General features: G+C 41.8%; 1 protein-coding gene across 2 annotated transcripts in view; it reads left to right on the forward strand.

The window, feature by feature from the left end:
- neurl1aa (neuralized E3 ubiquitin protein ligase 1Aa) overlaps positions 1–18,572 on the forward strand; it is an 85,560-nt gene that overhangs the window by 43,966 nt on the left and 23,022 nt on the right. For both annotated transcript variants that reach the window (XM_041785996.1, XM_041785995.1), the window contains one exon: positions 10,053–10,781. In XM_041785996.1, the coding sequence (XP_041641930.1) occupies positions 10,053–10,781 (729 nt within the window). The remainder of the gene's footprint in view (positions 1–10,052; positions 10,782–18,572) is intronic.

Genomic DNA, 18,572 nt, shown 5'->3' on the forward strand with positions numbered 1-18,572 from the left:
AAAGGACCAATAGGACAAAGGGATTGTATCAGCTAAAAAAACGCAGGTGCACCACGATTAAGCGGGCAGCAGCTGGTGAGGTCACAAACAGACTGGAAGAGCACACACTCACAAACACACACGCTTTTTCAGAGGCACTGTGGTTGGATGAAGTGGCACTAAGGGTGCTAGCACCCCCCGCAAGTAGACACACTTAGAAGTTTAGTAATAGTAGCCGATAACTTGTCTATCGATGAGGGTTTTATTTATGCCAACATAAACTATGTGGACAAAAGTATTTGGCCACACATTTAGTTATTGAATTCAGGTGTTTCAAACAGAGCCAATGCCACAAGTGTATAAAAAAGCACCTAGCCATGCAGTCTCCAGTCTACAGCTGCTGGTCCTGTGATGGATGTCACTTTTGCAACGAGACAGTCTGATGCAGTTTCAGCCCTGCTGGATATTCCACGGTCAACTGTAAGTGATATTATTAGAAAGTGGAAGCATTTAGAAACAGCAGCAACTTGGCAACAGCACAAAACTGTGCAGTGAGAATGGGTTTCCATGGCTGAGCAGCTGCATGAAAGCCTCACATCACCAAGTCGATGCCAAGTGTTGGGTGTGGTGTAAAGTACATGGACACTGGACTGTGGGGCAGTAGAAACAGTCAGCTGGGCAAGCCTGGGTTTGGCAGATGCAAGGAGACCTGTTGTGCCAGCTGTAAAGTTTGGTGGAGGAGGATGATGGTATGGGTCTGTTGTTCAGGATTTGGGCTAGGCCCCTTATCTTAGGTGATGGGCAATCATAATGCTTCAGCATACCAAGACATTTTGGACAATGCTTTACATCTAACTTTGTGGCAACAGTTTGGGGAAGTCCCTTTCCTGTCCCAACATGACTGTGCCCCTGTGTACAAAGCAAGGACTGTAAAGATATGGTTTGATTAGTTCAGTGTGGAAGAACTTGACTGGCCCATACAGAGCTCTGACCTCAACCCTACTGACCGTCTTTGGGATGAACTGGAACAGAGACTGCAAGCCAGGCCTTCTCGTCCAACATTGGTGTCTGAACTCATAAATGCTCTAAAGAATGGATGAGCAAAAATTCCCACAGAAATGCCGTACAATCTGATGGAAAGCCCGCTGCTAGCTGCAAATGGGGGGGGCAATTCCATATAAAAGTAAGTGTATTTGAAAACATTTATCACAGTCCCTGTTGTTGTAATGTCAGACAGCTGAATACTTTTGTCTATGTACTTTACATTAGCTGAGCTGGTCTCATTATCACCGCTGAACATGTTGTAGTAACTGGCCGATGCTCAAAGTCCCAAAGGCAATTTTAGCTTCTCCTCTGCATTCACATGCAACACTTTAATACAAACACCCAAACTTGACATTTTGTTCTCTTGAGTCAATTTGAAACCATGATTTGGTGTACTAATACTCTGCCTTTTTTTGTGACTGCTTCCTATTGTAATGTTGCCCTCTTTTATCCTGTATTTATATTGTCCTGTTGTGGTCTTTTGTTTTGCTTTGTTGTACTCAGAATTTCTGAAAATGTGGGCCTGCTCTAAATAAATCTTTGAGGTTTAAATAAGGGTTGAATGAATGAAAAATTCCCTGCCAAGTGAACTCAATGCTTTTATATTATTGTGCACACATTAAGGTGTTTTAGAGGTTTTGGACCTAATCAAAGAAATCAAAGATTGTATAATCATCCTGTCAGACAGGATGATTATACAATCTTTGCTCCCTACATACTTCATCTCTGCTGCTTACATACTTATGCATGTCTGTATGTGCTGTTACATTGTGCAGAAAAAAATGGCTTCTGTAGAGGTCGCTGTCTCCATATCTCCTTTGCTGCTGCTCCAACCAGCCTCCACCCAGCTAGTTGCCAAGATGAGCTCAAGTCAGATATACAGTGCATTCAAAAAGTATTCAGACCCTCATTTTGTCAGTTTTGTTATGTTGCAGCCTGATGCCACATTAAAAAAAATACATTCTTATTAATCTAAACTCAGTACACTCAGTGAAAACTGAATTTAAATTTTAATTCAAAAATAAGGCAAAGCCACAAATTATGGAGGCCACTGTGCTCTTGGAAACCTTCAATGCTGCAGGACTTTTGTTGTAGCCTTCCCCAGATCTGTGCCTTGCAACAATCCTGTCTCAGAGCTCTGCTGGCAGTTCCTTTGACTATATGGCTTGGTTTTTAGCTCTGATTTGCATTATCAGCTGTGAGGCCTTCTGTAGAGATGTGTGTGCCTTTCCAAACCATGTCCAGTCAGTTTCATTTACCACAGGTAGACTCCAGTCAAGGTGTAGAAACATCTCAGCAAAGATCCAGAGAAATGGAAGGAACCTGGGCTGATTTTCAAGTGTTTTTGCAAAGGTTCTAAAATTCTGAATTTGATATTTATTGATTCAGGAATGCTTTTAGGTCCCAACAACTCATGCTATTTGTATTTTTTTAAATCATACTTCTTTGTTGTGTTTTGCTGCTCTGCTTTGAACACTAGGAGCACCATTCCTGGTGGCTTCAATAGAACATGTGAAATTAAAGACAAAATCGATGCAGAGCATCAATGAGCCTTGAGTTAACTGACTTTACCAGTGAAGTGTCTGAACAACACTGCAGACTGTAGTCTTGTTAACAGGCTTATCCAGTTGAAACAACTCCTATGTGCGCCAGTGCACATAGTTGTCTGCTCGTGTCGAAAATACGTGAAAATTTGGTGAAGTGGGATGAAAATTGATATAAACTGGCAAAAAGGGTTTAGCTGTGTTTAGTGGTGAAGAAATGTGATAAAAATGGGTTAAAATTAGGCAAAACTGGTGTAAAGTGGCAACAGTATAATTCAAAATTTTTCTTAGTTTTTTAAGGGATCTGGAGACCCCCTCTCAGTGTCTCTCGACCCTCAATGGGGTCCCGACCCCAACGTTGAGAACCCCTGTGTTAAACTATACTATATAACTATGAAATTTCCTTGAATCAGTTTGGGCTGCTGTCGTTACTCTTTGAAATTCCAGCCCATCCATCCATCATCTATACCACCAACCTTGTTTGGGGTCAGGTTGGGGTTGGAGCTGATCCCAGATGTCACTGCATGAGAGACGGGAAACACCTTGGACTGATCGCCGGTCAGTCACTGAGAGATAATAGCCAGGCACACTCATTTGCACATAGAGGAAATTTAAAGTTACCATTCAACCTAACAGCATATTTTGCATATCCTCCACATGGGGAGAACCTGCAAACTCCACAAAGAAAGGCTCTGTCTGACCAGGGACCCTCTTGCTGTGAGCAGTGACCACTGCATCACTATGCAGCCTTGCATGATTCATTTAAAAAAATATGAATTTGCAGAGAATGACCTCATCATATAGAAAAACCTCTCTCAGCAGCCATAAATAAAAGTGACTTCCAGCATCCCTGGGATGCACAGTAAATGCTGTCCAGCTCTTTCATTCCTCTCTTTGTCCTTTGAGCTAACAACAAGTTTTAGGAACGCATAAGGAACCGCTGTGCCTCCATCTCACTGGCCTTTGATGAATAAAGAAGGAAAAAAAGAAGAATGCATGGCACACAAGCCCATATGGGTTTGAAATGACTGCGCTTTGAAAAGCAAGCGGAGAAGAGGATATGAAAGGGAACATAAACCCTCAGAGAAGTTTTTTTTTTCAAAAATAGCTCATAAAGGCCTATATTTTGTGAAAGGAATCAATTTCCTGTGTGAATGAGTTTGCGTTCACATGTTCTAAGTTTGAGTTAGAGTTGGAGCGACTAACAGGGCGAGCGAGATGGTCGTGGCTCTTTTAAAAGCATCCACGCTCCTTTCAACATAAATCCTGCATTGTCACAGGCAGCCATACACCCCCCATCTTGGATTTACCTCTCTGCTGTGTTCTCTCTCGATCCGCTGTTATCCCTCCGAGACATGTCATCATCCTCTCTGCAGCCTGGAGGTCCCGCAGCATCGTAAGACCCATCGTAATCCAATTTAGGATGGAGTGATGGGCAGCAGAGAAATGGGCAGCTCTGGAAGACACAAACACACAGTTCTTCTCAGTGATGTCATTCAGATCCCCGAATAGCTCAGAGCTGGTGGGCATCACGACTGCTTTGTGGAAGGGCTGCTGCTGCTCGGTCTGTGGCTAAAGGAGAGGCCTTTTCTAATCATCAGACGGCAGACTTTGAGCCACTTTAAGGTCTCACTGCTTCATTAAAGGCTTCCCTTCAGCAAATGGCTCTCTGACGAAATGGCAAAACATCAGGAAATGGCAGATTGAGCTGTTCAATTACAACTTAACAGCCGTACATCGATAGGCTCTGTTCATTTCCACAGCCTGGCCTTTGAGTTCTGGTGAGGGAAGGTTTAAAGTCAATCAAGAGAAATCGACAGCAGAGGAAATAGTAAATGAAATCCAAGCTGGCATGCTAGTCATCTTCAGCTAGCCTGGGGGACTCACAGTTAGCTGCAGCATACTTCTGAGCAGAGAGGTGTTTAATGGTTGATTAGCAGTCTCCGAGAGCTCCCCCACCCTTCGCACCAAAGGCACTGTCCTTTCCATTTTATGCCCCTCTGAAAAATCAATTAGCACAATCACAGGGCCTTAGTTCCATTAAACATTAATCACAGAGCGCCATGCTCGGGGTTAGCAGCTCACATTAATTGACATGACTCAGAGGGAGAGGTGATTACGTCTCAGCTTCGCTGTTTTCAAGGCCTCATCAGACACATCAGAGAGCATTTCAGTGAGGATGCAGAAAATCAGACATGTCACTGAACGATGATCAAACACTGAGGAGGCTGATGTGGTTTTCACTTCAGTTTAACACACTTGTGGCCTGATACTTGATGTCAGCCACTGTCTTTGTAGATGTTGATCCAGTGTAGGTGAACTTCAGAGACACAGAGGTGGACGGGAAATGTTTATTGATCACTAACCGAAGTTCATACTCTATTAAAATCATTTTTATAAGTTATCCTCATTTTGAAGAACATCACAGTTAGGGTGACCAGATTTTGAATCATTCAAATACGGACTTTGTAGGTGCTTATAGTAAAACTGGATTTTTAGTGCACCTTTAAAGGGGACAAATTATACAAAAAATGCTTTTTCAGGTTTTTCTAACAAAAATATGTGCCCCTGGCATGTCCATAATCCCCTCAAGTACCAGACCAATACATTTCCCCACCCCCTTTCTCCACCTTTCAGAAAATGTGTGCTGAAACAAGCCGTTCTCAGATTTTCCCCTCATGATGTCATGTTGGGAGTTAGCCCCGCCCCCAGGTTCAGTTGGCCTTCTCTGCTTGGAAGAAGGTTCTGCCCTACTCTCCTGATCCTCCTCTCAGCTGGCAGCTGAAGGGCAGATCAGAACAGCCAAATCCACCAAGCCACATCCATTTCCTGAGAGGGGCGGAGTCAGGGGAGGAGTCAGACAGGTCAATAATATTCAAAGCTACAGACACAGAAACAGCTTGTTCTGAGCAGGGCTGAAACAGAGGTTTTTATAGACATACAAAAATACAATACTGGCGTGTTTTTTTCAGCAACAGACTTCACAGTGTTTTGGGGACCTCTGAGACCAACATAAACTAAGATATTTTCTCTATGAAGTTGGTTGCTGCTAGTGTCTACCTCACTGAAGTAGGTTCCAATAGTAGTTTGAGATGGCTTTGTATGTACGTCTGCATTTTCACTGTGGGCTCATCCAGAGTTGTAATGGCTTACAGTCCACTGTGGGCGACTGAGCTTGCACGCTTTTGGGCAACCTTTAGCCTAGTTCTCATTTGTTATTTCTCCCAGGAAAGTCATGTTATTTTCAAGGCAGTCTGACTGCAACCCACCTTTCTCAGATGCCTGCCCTGCAGACCACTGCTGTCAGGATGGAAATACAAGCTGTACTGTTCTCATTGTGTGGCGACACAAATTAACAGCAAGCCAAACTCCGTTCAATAAATGCAGTAGAGTCAGGATTCATCTTAGTTTTGCCCTTTAATAAGATGCTGTTGATGCATTTATGAAGCAAGAGTGAAACTGTAAAGACATGAAATAAGAGAACAGCGAATGACAAAGTAGCTTTAGCTTACTGCTTCATACAAAATGAATCTTAAAAATAAAACTTAAAAGTGTCTATCACTTTAATGAATTTCCTTTGAAATTGCAATAAACTCACACTTTAAATCAAAAATTGCTCTCACAGCATTCCGTCATCTATAACCAATGTGTGTTCCACCTGCATGCCACATTTCTAACAGTGCAATGTCGGAACAAATTAAACAAGCTTTTCCTTACAAATGTCATCAAATATCATTAGAATATGAACATAAGGTAATTAACATAAGGTAAAAACTTACAGATGATGCTTTCACAAGCTTAAACAAAGGATTGGCAGCAGATGAGACGCGTCTGCTCCTCAGACTGCATGTAGAGAAAAATGGCAGCCTCCTTGTGTAACAACTTCCTGTTTACTAACTTACTTCCTGTTTTAATTTAACAACCACTAGGAGGTGCTCTGCTCAAAGTAATTCAGTGCCAGAGGCAGGACACAAGCAACACTTTCAAAATAAAATCAGATTTAACTTCAAGTTAGGGTTAGCGCTAGGGTTAGGATACCAAAAGTTAAAAACGTGACCTGCAAAACTTACTACAAGACTTAATATAGCACACTGAGCAGTCTGTCCTCCATAGTGACACCCTAATGCAGCTAACGTAGCTTAAGCTAACACAGACTAACCTACATTAGCTACATAGTTTATGTTTATGCAAGTAAAGTTGGTACTTATGAAGCTAATGTAGCTATGTTAGCATTAGCAACATAGCTAAAGCTAACGTTGCTAAAGCAGAAAATGGGAAACACATTGTGCCATCCTGACTGATGGTGGTTGTGTGTTTCACAGTAGCGAACTGCAAGAGTGGCGTCTGAGACTTGCTTGAGGCATTATTTTAGTTTGAGAATTTCCCTTCTGACAGACCAAATCCTGCTGTGTTCTTCATAATGAATCAACAGGTTAAAGACCCTGTTCTTCAGTATCTTTCCTCCATTAGTGTAGCTGTCATGTTAATGTGTTTGGCTTATGCTACTCTAAAGAAGCTTGTGTGTTCTGTTTTCACTACTCCAAGTTACAGCTAGCAGTGGGCAGCGTCTCCCACAGCCCTGCTAATTGAGGCTAAGAGGTTTATCTAGAGTCAGGCTCAAAGGTCTTGGTCAACCCCCCTATCTGACCAAGACTGAGAGACTCTCCAAAGAGGGAGAGTCAGCGGATGGTCACTGTCTTTCATCCCCCATCCTCCTAAAAGCCCCCCCTTTTCTGTCTTAATTGCTCTCCTTCAGGTCCTGCTTTGACTGAGGAGGGTCTTCTGCTATCTCCATGACCTCCTGTGAGGGGGGAGTGGAAGTTATTTTCTCTTTCTTCTCTGTCTCCTGTTTCCTCTTTCAGCCACTCCTACAAATGTACATTTGCATCTGTCACACACAAGCTCAGACAGCCAAGCCCTCCTCTACACTCAGAGTAACTGGGGTCTCTCTCAGGATGCCGGGCTAATTTTACCCCCAGGACAGCCAGAAGAAGCACAGCAATAGAGAGGGAGGGCACATTTGGAGGTGTTATTTTTAAATTGAGACTTTAAGTGAACTGACTGCATCTTATCAGAGACCCGAGAGCACTAATAGCACTCATTATTGTAGATGTGGAAGTAAAATCACGTTTATTTTTTTCCACAATGGATTTGATTATTAGTCATAATGTTTGTAATGTTTCATATAGCCTTTGCACATGTTCTATTTCTTATTCCTGTTGGGAAACCCTCACACACCCTCACGGGCCAAACAGAGTGACAAGACAAAATGAGCTAGCAGGCACGTGCAGCTCTATTAGTGACCTGAGCTCAACAGGCCAAGAGTGCGCTGCTGCTTTATAAGTGGTGGAGCTTGTTGGTGGATAAAACTCATGCTGATGCCAGTTGGAAGAAACGTGAAAACATCTTTTTTCATTATGAAAAGCTCCCAGGGCTGTTCTTTGCTCTGCATTTAATAAAGAAATGTGGCTCAGCTTTGATAAAACCTTCACTTGATGGTGCACTTGTATATTTTACTGACATCTGAGGCCAACCTTAACTTTATACAGCCAGTTTGTATCGCTAATATATTGGCTGTAAGAGGAAATGTTCATATCTGCCTGTACTGATTTGCCGATAACATTTTGCATCCCTACTCGTAAGCTCTGTGATATTTGTCTTGTGGCTTTTCCTTAACAAATCGAAATGTCAACTGAGGATCTCTACTGGAGAACACCATCAAGAATCAATGGCTAAGAGGTTTCACATCCTACTGATTCTTGTGCCATGCCTAAGTGTGACACAGAGCAGAAAAGTGGACTATGGGGCTAAAGCCTGATTGCACACAGTGTGGATTCTCTAATGTGAGTGATCCCTAATGAGATGTCAGGGGCCTCTGACTCCCCAGAAATGTGTTTAAGTTGTACTACTTTTGTACTACTAAGTTGTACTTTCTGTCGGAGAGCCCTGGTTTGTATATCCACACAAGCTTTTTACTGACCAGTACACTGAGCTCCAGATCCTTAACTGGTGGAGTGCACCTTTAAAGGCATAAAAACTTAAATATGAGGTGTACCATTCTCCAAATATTAGGCCAAGAAAATTAAAAAATGCTGACATACAGCTGATTTTTATTATTCAAATGTAACTGCCCAGGCTTATTACACACCCATCCTTCTTAAAAAAATATTTAGGTTCACTAAGATTTACTTTCTGTGGTGGACATGATTAATAATCATTGACTAGGAAGTTGGTATTTTTGAGCTAAATAAAAGCCATTTATTACTTACTCCCCAATGATTCTTCTCACCAGAAAGTGTTTTCTACCACTTGGTGGCTGCGATGATTCATGCTGACTACAATGTCATGTGCAGACCATATAAGCAGTTTACACTGATGAGAATTAAACAATCAGCCATGAAGCAAAGCATGGATGCCCCTATATACCTGCTCATAATGGATGCCAGGATCTGATACATTTAAATGCTGACTTCATCATTTATCATTAACAGCATAGAGACCAAATCTAATTACAGGTACATACATTCCCAACCTGTATGAGATGTAACAATAATATTACAATCAATTATAATTTGATCCTATTCTGTAACAAAGAGATTTTGTAAGGGCCCCCAGTCCATCTGACCAGTCCCACCTTTATCACAGGTCCTTAAACAGCATGGGCCCCAGTGCAGCTGCACTGTCTATAGTTATGCCTCTGATTGTGGGTTTCAGAGTTCCATTACTCCTGTTAAAAAATAGATAATTTTATTGGCATGAGTATTTAGGTAGCTGTTTGACTTGTTTCCAGGATTTATATATATTGATGTAAGGGTTTCCTGAAATGTCAGCGGACCATTTGAAAAGAAAAATTTACTTCTGGAACTAGAGCAGTGGAAAAAGTGGGTGGTCACTGCTGAGCTGTACAGTTGTGTGTCTATGTGATGAGTACTCCTGCTATTATAAATATGTAAAGGCAGATATTAATGGCTCTGTCTGCTGTGTGATACTGTACTATGGATTGCAAAGAATTCCCTCTGCTCAGGCCCATACACTTACACACAAACATGCACGTGCATGTGTTCAGTTTTGTACCAGGAGAGTAATTTATTCCTTGCAAACTGACACCATACAATATTTTCTGTATGAAAGTGGATGATTCAGCCCTGTGCATACACAAAAAACAAGCAACAACTGTCTGTTTTTCTTTATCTGTAAATACACTTCTTGACAATCTCATTTACTGCTGAGATGAGTAATTAGATTCAACCAACATTTGTGCAGCCAAAGTTAAATTGCTCTCTCTCTTTTTTATCATTATCTTGTTGTCAGAGTAGCTGCAGATTCAGCCACTCTCCGAACTGTATTCTCACAATTTGTACTTAGCTGACTTCAAACTTCATTGCCACCATCCTCAGGCAAATTGCTAATCAAAGTGGTACACAGCAAGACTGCTATTAACCGCTGTTCTCTTTTCTCTTCCTCGTCTCTCCCCTCCCTCTCCAGACAGTGAGATTGTTCCTCCAGACTGCCTGCGCCCACGCTCCTTCACCACTGTGCGCTCGTCCTCCCTGCGGCGTGAAGCCGATGACTCCCGCCTGTCTGTCAGCCTCTGTGACCTAAACCTACAGCAGGAGGACGGACGTCCGCCCCACAATCACGCCCACCGCCACACCCTCCACCTGGCCTCAGCCTCCTCCTCCTCCACCTGCCCCATACCGCAGAACTCTCTCAACTCCCAGCAGTCCTCTCTGCTGCCTTCCGCTCTGGAGAGCGACCTTCACTTCCACCAGCTGCGCGGCGCCCACATTAAGACGCTGGATGAGCAGACGGTGGCTCGCTCTGAGCACGCACGAGAGGAGCGCACCCTTGTCTTCACCAACCGTCCCCTCCGCACCGGAGAGACCGTCTTCATCAAAGTTACCAAGTCCAGCCCGGCACGCTCAGGCTCATTGTCTTATGGCGTGACATCATGTGACCCTGCTGTGCTGCGCCCCAGCGACCTTCCCTACAACCCTGAGGCCCTGGTGGACAGGAAGGAGTTCTGGGCGGTGTGCCGGGTGCCCACGCCTCTCCAGAGCAGCGACATCCTGGGTTTCTTGGTCAACCAGGAGGGAGAGGTCATCCTCAGCCACAACGGCACCAATGTGGGCATGCAGGTGTGTGTGGACAACTCCCGCCCACTCTGGATGTTCTTCGGTCTGCATGGGGCTGTGACACAGCTGAGGATTCTGGGTAAGTAAGCACTACATGGAATAACATTATATACTTATGGATAGAGGTGTACTGGCTCACAGAGGTCACAGATCAGTTTGGTTTCCACCCAGCCCAAGAAATCTCAGTTTGGCACAGTGCATGCTGATCTTGCATTTGGTGACACAGCCATTGTCCATCCAGTCTCGCTTGTTGCAATGGGAAATCCATCTCCTTTTAGAGACCTGGGTCATCTGGCACAGCTCAGTAATAAGACTTGGTCTTTTGGCTCCCAAACAGCTCTTGATCTGGCACCAGTTTGGCTGTAAAATGTATACTGAATTACAACAAAAATGGAAGAAATGAAACTGGTGTTCAAAGCAGACTGATTGTGGATGACTCATCGTTACTCATTATAGTAGGAAGGTTGCAGACAAGTCATTTATTTGTGTGTATATAGATCATCTCCACAACAGGTAAACCAGGTAACCCATGGGGGAAAAAATCAAAATTTTTCCGAGAGTAGGGATCATTCCAAATGTGTAGAAATTGTCTGATTTTTGGAGATTTTCTGATGATACCATTTTCAATTTATTCCTCACTATTTTTTTTATAATTTCTAGACATTTACATGCTATAAATAGAGCAGCATCTGTGCACTTGTTCAGAAAGGAAACTCAGGTATACTTATTTCACAGCTGGCATGCATCATAATCACATCACATGACACATCTTCTTAATTTGGCGGTCTATTTAAGCTGCGTCTCTTCCTCTGCTCTGTTATTGCCAGCTCTGCCCTGAATCAGGACTGCTGAAACTGAATTTTTAGCATGTTGGTTAATTAGCAACTTCTTTGACCCTCCAGTTATTTGTTTAATAGTTGTTAGCAAACCATTTTAAGAGTGTGGATACTGCCATGTTTTTTCTCGACTCAGACATAGGCTGTTTATCTATGACTGTGAGCGCAGAATAGTGACGTCCAAACAAGACAGTTCAGGAAGAATACTGACACCCTTACAGCCCTACTAAAGCATAGACACAAAAGTATTAAGATCATTTTAAAAAAGACTTAAAGAGGTTGTCATACATCCTTGCATCTTTGCAATATATTAAAAACTAGACTCCTTGAGTGCCACTTATATTCCTGAGTGTCATGTATAGCATTTAAAATATGCCATCTTGAAGGGCACAGTTGCTCTGTACCATGCTGACGGACAATTGTGCCCCCTCCTCAGTCCTGCTCTGGCCTTCACTCAAACTACTTCAGACTCAAATAGGCATGAAAACAGTTACATCTTCACACTGTTAGACTATGCTTTCAAGACATGCTATCTCACAGCATTGACACAAATCAGACAATGTGACTGTTACTTGACTCCCTGTAGTCAGATGTGGCCCTCCAAGACGGTCAGTCTTTAAAATGACTATAAAGAGGAAGCTTGTATTGATTATACCTCACAATTGTTTTGCACACCTGTGTTTGTGCATGTGTATGATCGGTCATATGGTGCTGAAGCTCACTTCTTTTATCCCAGCCTGTCTAAGGATGTGGCACAGAGCACTCATACTAGTTCAGCAAAATGGACTTTGGGGCTCAGGCCGGCTTGGGCACAGTATGGATTGTCTAATGTGAGTGCACCCTAAAGAGATGTTAGGGGTTTCTTACTCAGTTCTACTCTCTGTTGCAGTCTAGTTTGTAAATCCACACAGGCGTCTTACTGACCAGTAGACTAATCTTCAGATCCTAAATTGGTGGAGTGCACCTTTAATTTCATAAAAACTTGAAAAATGAGGTGGACGATCCTCCCAATGCTGTGCAAAGAATATTCAAGAGCACTGACATGCAGCACACTTTTATTATTCAAATATAATCCTGATGATATATATATTGGATGTTAAACGACCATCTTTTTGAAAATGTTTGGGTTCACTAAAATTGAACTCAAACATCATCAAGTGTTAACATGTTTAATCTACCTCCTGGAAGTGTCCTGAGTGGAGTAATGAGCTCCCTCAGTTCCCTGACAGCATGCTTTGTCTTGTGAATAATCCCACTTGAAGCAGTAATTTATGGTGGAAATAACCATCCTTTTAGCCCAGCGATGCGTCCTGGGTCAGGAACTCACAGATCAGGATATTGATCTTCATTTGGCCAAGCACACCACTGCTGGGACCTCCAAGCGCTGTGCTTAATTCACTTACTCTCCCAGCTAAAATCTATTTGTGCTAAGTGTTGATCGCTCTGACAGTATGCCGATGGAAGCAAACCACATCCCCCCTCTGTGTGGAAATTACAGCCATGGCCATGACCAGAACCAAAGGGTCAAGAGTGAGAGAGAGCACTTTATTACTTTGTTTGTCTCAATATTTACAGCAGATGTCTTCAAACAGGAAGTTTTCCGACACGTTCATAGGATTAAGAAATGTACACACTCTGTCACGAAGCTGGGGAGATGAAAAACAGGAAGTGAGAGAGCAGAGGATGGGGGGTGACCTGGATGAAGGAAGCACAAGATGTCTTACAGCATTGGCTGTTAGAGGTTTGCTGGGACACCTGAGGTTTGTTTACCTGCTGTAAATACTTAAAATGACAATAAGAGATATAAGGGTCTTTATCGGCTCTTCACTTTAGCTCTAGTTTGGTTAGAGCTACCTAGAAACAAAAGTTGTACTACTTTAATAAGGATGCTTTCATTATATTTATTGATTTAAATTGGCATGCAATAGAAAGTAATAAAGATGAACATATACGCTATCATAGAAAGCAAAAATGATTTGATATACTTATGGGTTATGCATGGAAAAACAGCTGTAGTTTTGAACCTATGCTGTAGGTCTGCGTTGCCCTGAACCCTGTGCAGAGGCCTACAAATGTAGCTGATGTACGCCTCTTAATGAAAGGAATATGCCTATACATGTATAGTATATAAAAAGTACTATCTATTGCAGTACTATTATTATGAAACATTGCAAAGCAGACCATAAGTCCTTTAACTGATGTGCAGCATAGCACTGTTGACTGCCAGTCTCTAAGCTATTTAAAGGCGTAGTTTATTCAAAAGCCAGATACTGTAAATGGCTGCAGAGAGTGTCACAACAAGCTAGTTGTAAGCATTGGGAAACATCCAACATGGATTTTCCCATCCATGTCTCCCTCCATAGCCAAATGAGTGCAAAAACTTCTCCCATCTCTGATTTCATGGATTCCATCTCCTTGGAGGACTTCTCTCTTTTCTTCTTTTCAATAACTGCAGTTTGATCAGTTGCTGCTCAGTATAGTAGCTTGCGTAACAATCAGACTGCTGCGTAGAATTTAGCTGAAGTATTTCAGAGTGATGCAGAAAAAGCACAAGTATGCACAAGTAAAAAGAGTACAGGAATATAGTACTCATGGAAAAGTACTGGTCTATAAATCTGCTCAAGTTAAAGTAAAAAGCTTTTATTTCAAAGTTTACTTTAAGTACTGAGCTACTAAGTAAGGGAGCACAATATTTGAATTTTATATCCCATATGCCAATATTTATAGATTGATTTTAGCCAATACCCATGCCGACGCCCATATTAAATATATATTTTATTTAACTACAAATTCAGTCCTTTGACCTTAATTCTAGTTTTGAGGATGAAAAAAGATACAAACTTTTCTCCTTAAAACTCACTTTTGAAGTTCAAAGAATGAGGATGAATAAAGAAAAAGATCTTAACTTACTTAGTATATACAGTATGGCCACATTTTACAGTCTATATACTGATATTCACGGCCAAAATATCAGATGTAAATATCAGCAGAAATATTGATATCTGCTGATACTTCTATCAGGCCAGTAATATCATGCATCCCTACTACTAAGAGTGGGCAGTGAGAAATAATGATTCTATTGCAAAACGGCCTTCTGCAATTTCCACGCTGCAAAATGTGCAATATTTCTCTACGCTGAAATGTGCATCAAAATACCAGTTTATTACATCCTTTGTTGCATCAGAGATGTTATGCTGTACACATCTTTTAGACTTTAAAGTGTAATTTTTCAGAATAGATTGTAAAAATTCCCCCTTTCCTTAATTTCAGTTTTTGCATTGATGTTGATGTTTATGCCTCACTTGTATGGCAGGCCTTTGTTATGATGTCATGATGATTGCTACAGGGCTGTAAGTTGTAATGAATCAGACATTCACTACTGTGATTGAAGGAGAAAAAAGTTTGTAAATCATACTGAATCATCTTCTATTTTCATCCCAACATACCGGCCTGGTCTACAGGAAAGTACAGTTTATGTTTAATCTCTCTAATCTTGTGTTGGTTATGATGTATAAGGGTGTGTTCCTTGTGTTTGTTGAAAAGTACATAAAATGAGAAATCTCATATTTAATCACTACACAGTACTGGGAAAAATCTGTGTTTCCCTAAACGATTAGCTGCAGTTGCTACAGAGGAAATTGACAGTAAAATATTATCTTCCTTTTTTTAAAATAACAGCAAGAGAATAAACTCCAACCAGGTTGTCCAGGTTAAGTCACACCATTATAAAATAGTAAAATATAACAGCAGTTGTTGGACGTGATGTGGAATCATTCTCTTGCTTTATGCCTTAGTTAAGAAAAGAGGTGGAAAAAGTACAAGAGTATTATACTTAATTAAGTGGCAGTACAGTAGAAGTATGAATACTGATTTCAAAATGTGTTCAAAAAGTTTAAGTACCCCAGAAAAACTACTCAATTACAGTAATCTGAGCAAATGTAATTACTTATTTTCCACATCTGCAGGTATGCAGCACTAACAATAGCATGTGTCGTAGCTATTACAGTTAAAGAAGCGTAAACCAGGCTTCTTTTCTGTCAGAATAGCTACACGCTGAGATTATAAGCACACTCCAAGATGTAATTTTCCTACCACCAACTGGGGGATTTTTTTCCTGTTTAAAGCTTGTCACAACCCATTATTAGTTAAACAATCCTTAAACTTGGTGTCAGTACAATTATTTTACTGCTTCTGATTGAGTTGGAACCTCCCTGACCCTGAATCACGAGTATCAATCTTGTTTAATATGATTCCAGGTTTGGATGTCTCTGATGAAATAGCCAATGAGAACAAGCAGACAAGGTCGTTTCACCAGCCAGATGTTGTGTACTTTTACAGCTCACAAACATAAACCCAACTAACTAAGAACACATGCAATAATCAGCTGAGGATGTTGATTGTCCTCCATATTGCTTTAGGTCATGTTTGATCGTGGGAGCTTCTGCTAAATCTCACGTCTGTCAAATCACCATTGGAAATCTTTTCTACAAGCTGCAGGTGTGTGGTCTCTCAGCACAATCTTTTTTGTTAACATTTGAATATTGTCTAGCATTTGTCAGGGGGGGCAAAGATGGAGGAAATGCAATTACTTTGCTGATCATTTGTCAATAAGAACAATAGAAATACTGTGACAAATTTTCTGGTCTTTCACAGATGTAGCAGTGTCAGTTGATAACTTAAATATAAGTCCTTGAATGATTGTGCAGTGGCTGATCCAGTTAAAACACCAAAATCTCGGGGTTCACTTCTCCACTCACACTGTTTTGGTAGGGAGGGTACACTCAATGTGAAAACCAGCAGACTTCTTTGCACACATTCTTAAGTGAGCCTGTTTGAGAGGTATTTGTTCCCAAAATCTGAAAAAATCCTGCTCAGATGAAAGAATAAATACATTGCTGAAATCACCAATTTAACAGCAAGCAGTGATTGCAGAATAACTCAGACGTAGTGAAGTCCTTGACAGTAAGAAGGCAGCCTAGCTGCCAGCTGTAAAGGCTGATTGTCGCGTGCAGGAGTGGAAACCATCTCCTGATAATGCATCTCTAAAGAAAAATAACTGCCAAAACAGCAGCGGCCTTTCAAAGGTGTCACACGTGTTTGTCTGTGGAGGAAGAGGCGACTATAAATACATCCTGCTTTTCGTCACTGACGGGTGGAAAAGGAAGCAGACGTTAAAAGAGGTTAAAGGGGTACCACCTCTGCTTTAACTAGACATGCAAGAGAGACCAAAGATAAACCGTTATCTCATCGAACACTATTTAAAACTGGCATGTTACAAAAAGAAATTCACTGTGTTCACTGTGAGCTAACTTTGTTCTGTTAGCTTGACCCTCTTAGCATAAACGGACAGCATAATAACCAAAATGACCATGTCAATACAAATCACACTGGACCAACAATACAGCAAAGAAAAAATATTATCAATAACTTCAGCAAAAATAGAAGTTCTAATAGTTTTTCTGTACGTGCCCAACCATGACAAGACCATTATACCCCTCACATTTTTTAGCCAGAGCAAAGCTGGAGCAACAGCACATCAGGCTGTAAATCTACCACGAAGACCCTTGAGTTTGCTTCCTTTCCAGGAGATTTCCTGGAAGCTTAATCATCCACAGAGGTTTCCTCTTCTCCAAAAGGGACTGACCAGTAAACAAAGCCAGCAAAAACCCTGAATAAAACAGAAATACAGTACTGTGCAGAAGTTGTAGTCATGTACCGCACTGATGGTTCTTCACAGGTCCTGATTTTCCACAGCCCCGGGCTGAAGAGAGGAGGGAGGTCAGCCAGAGTCAGTGTTGACACATTTGTCATGTACGTGTGTCGCTCAGCAGCCAAGGTCAAGCTTAACACCATTTCTTTTGTCCGGGCCTTTGCACCCATGGTAATACACCCAGCAACCACCAACAGTTTTCAGGTGCTTAGAAGACACACGACGACCAGGGATTGTGGCAACCCGCCCTAACAGTACCCTAGGCTATTATTAGGCACCATGTCTAAGCTGTGGTTTTTGTTTTGTTTTCATCAGATTATTTCCCCATGCCCTTGGTAATGTACAAAGACATCCAGAGCATGACCTGAGTTGTGTCAATCCTCCCTCCCGCCTGATGGGGCCCTCAGATGGGCGTACTTGCCATTACACGCCTTACTTCATTCTCAAATTTTGGCCCAAACATGCCTAAAACTTCTGCACAATACTGTGTATCAGTACGTTTACATCATGTTGAACAAGTTTCATCAAGTCAAGTTCAGACAGATGGACTGGCCAGATTAGTCTGTCTTCAGGCCGATCCATCTTACAGAGTCTGAGGCTGAAATGCTTGCCCTGGTCTGAGATTGATCAGACCAATCAGCATCATTTGAGGAACACTCAGTAGCTATGGGTGTGTTTACAGGTTCTCACTGTTGTCCAGATGAAAGTGAAATATATCACACATCATCGTTATGTGAAACAGTGAAACAGTATCTGGTGTGTTGTGGTTTGATGTTAATTTACTCTTGCATGTATATACTCAGTCTGTCTCATGTTAGTCAAGGCGTTCTGAGCATGCTCCACAGCTCTGATGTCGGGCTTTGACCTGGAAATTTGAAAGCATTAACCTTGCAAATGATTAGATTGGCCAGATCCCATGTTTGTCATCTGGCAAATCCATCTTGCAAAGCTCCAGTCTGAAACGACTATGCAAGGTCTGAAGCTACACGTAGCTACAGTTTGGGTTTAGTTGTACTGGTGTAGTATTTAGCTTGGATGCAGCTATGATATAGCATTCTCATGAGAACTGGACCACATTTCTTTATTTAATAAAGAGCAAAGAACAGCACCGAAAGCTTTTCACGACGGAAAAGATGTTTTTGCTCTTCTCCAAATCCTGCTGCGGCAGGAGATTGCAAAAGTTAAGAGAGGGGTGTAGTTGTACTGCAAGCCGGTAGATACAATAGCTGTCATTGAAAAAATAAGCATGGAAGTAGCTATAGTATAGTGGCAGTTTCATCAGAACACATTTCTTTACTAAAGCAGAAGCTAACAGCCACACTAA

The sequence above is a fragment of the Cheilinus undulatus genome, linkage group 4 (genome assembly GCF_018320785.1).
Source record: "Cheilinus undulatus linkage group 4, ASM1832078v1, whole genome shotgun sequence".
NCBI lineage: Eukaryota > Metazoa > Chordata > Actinopteri > Labriformes > Labridae > Cheilinus > Cheilinus undulatus.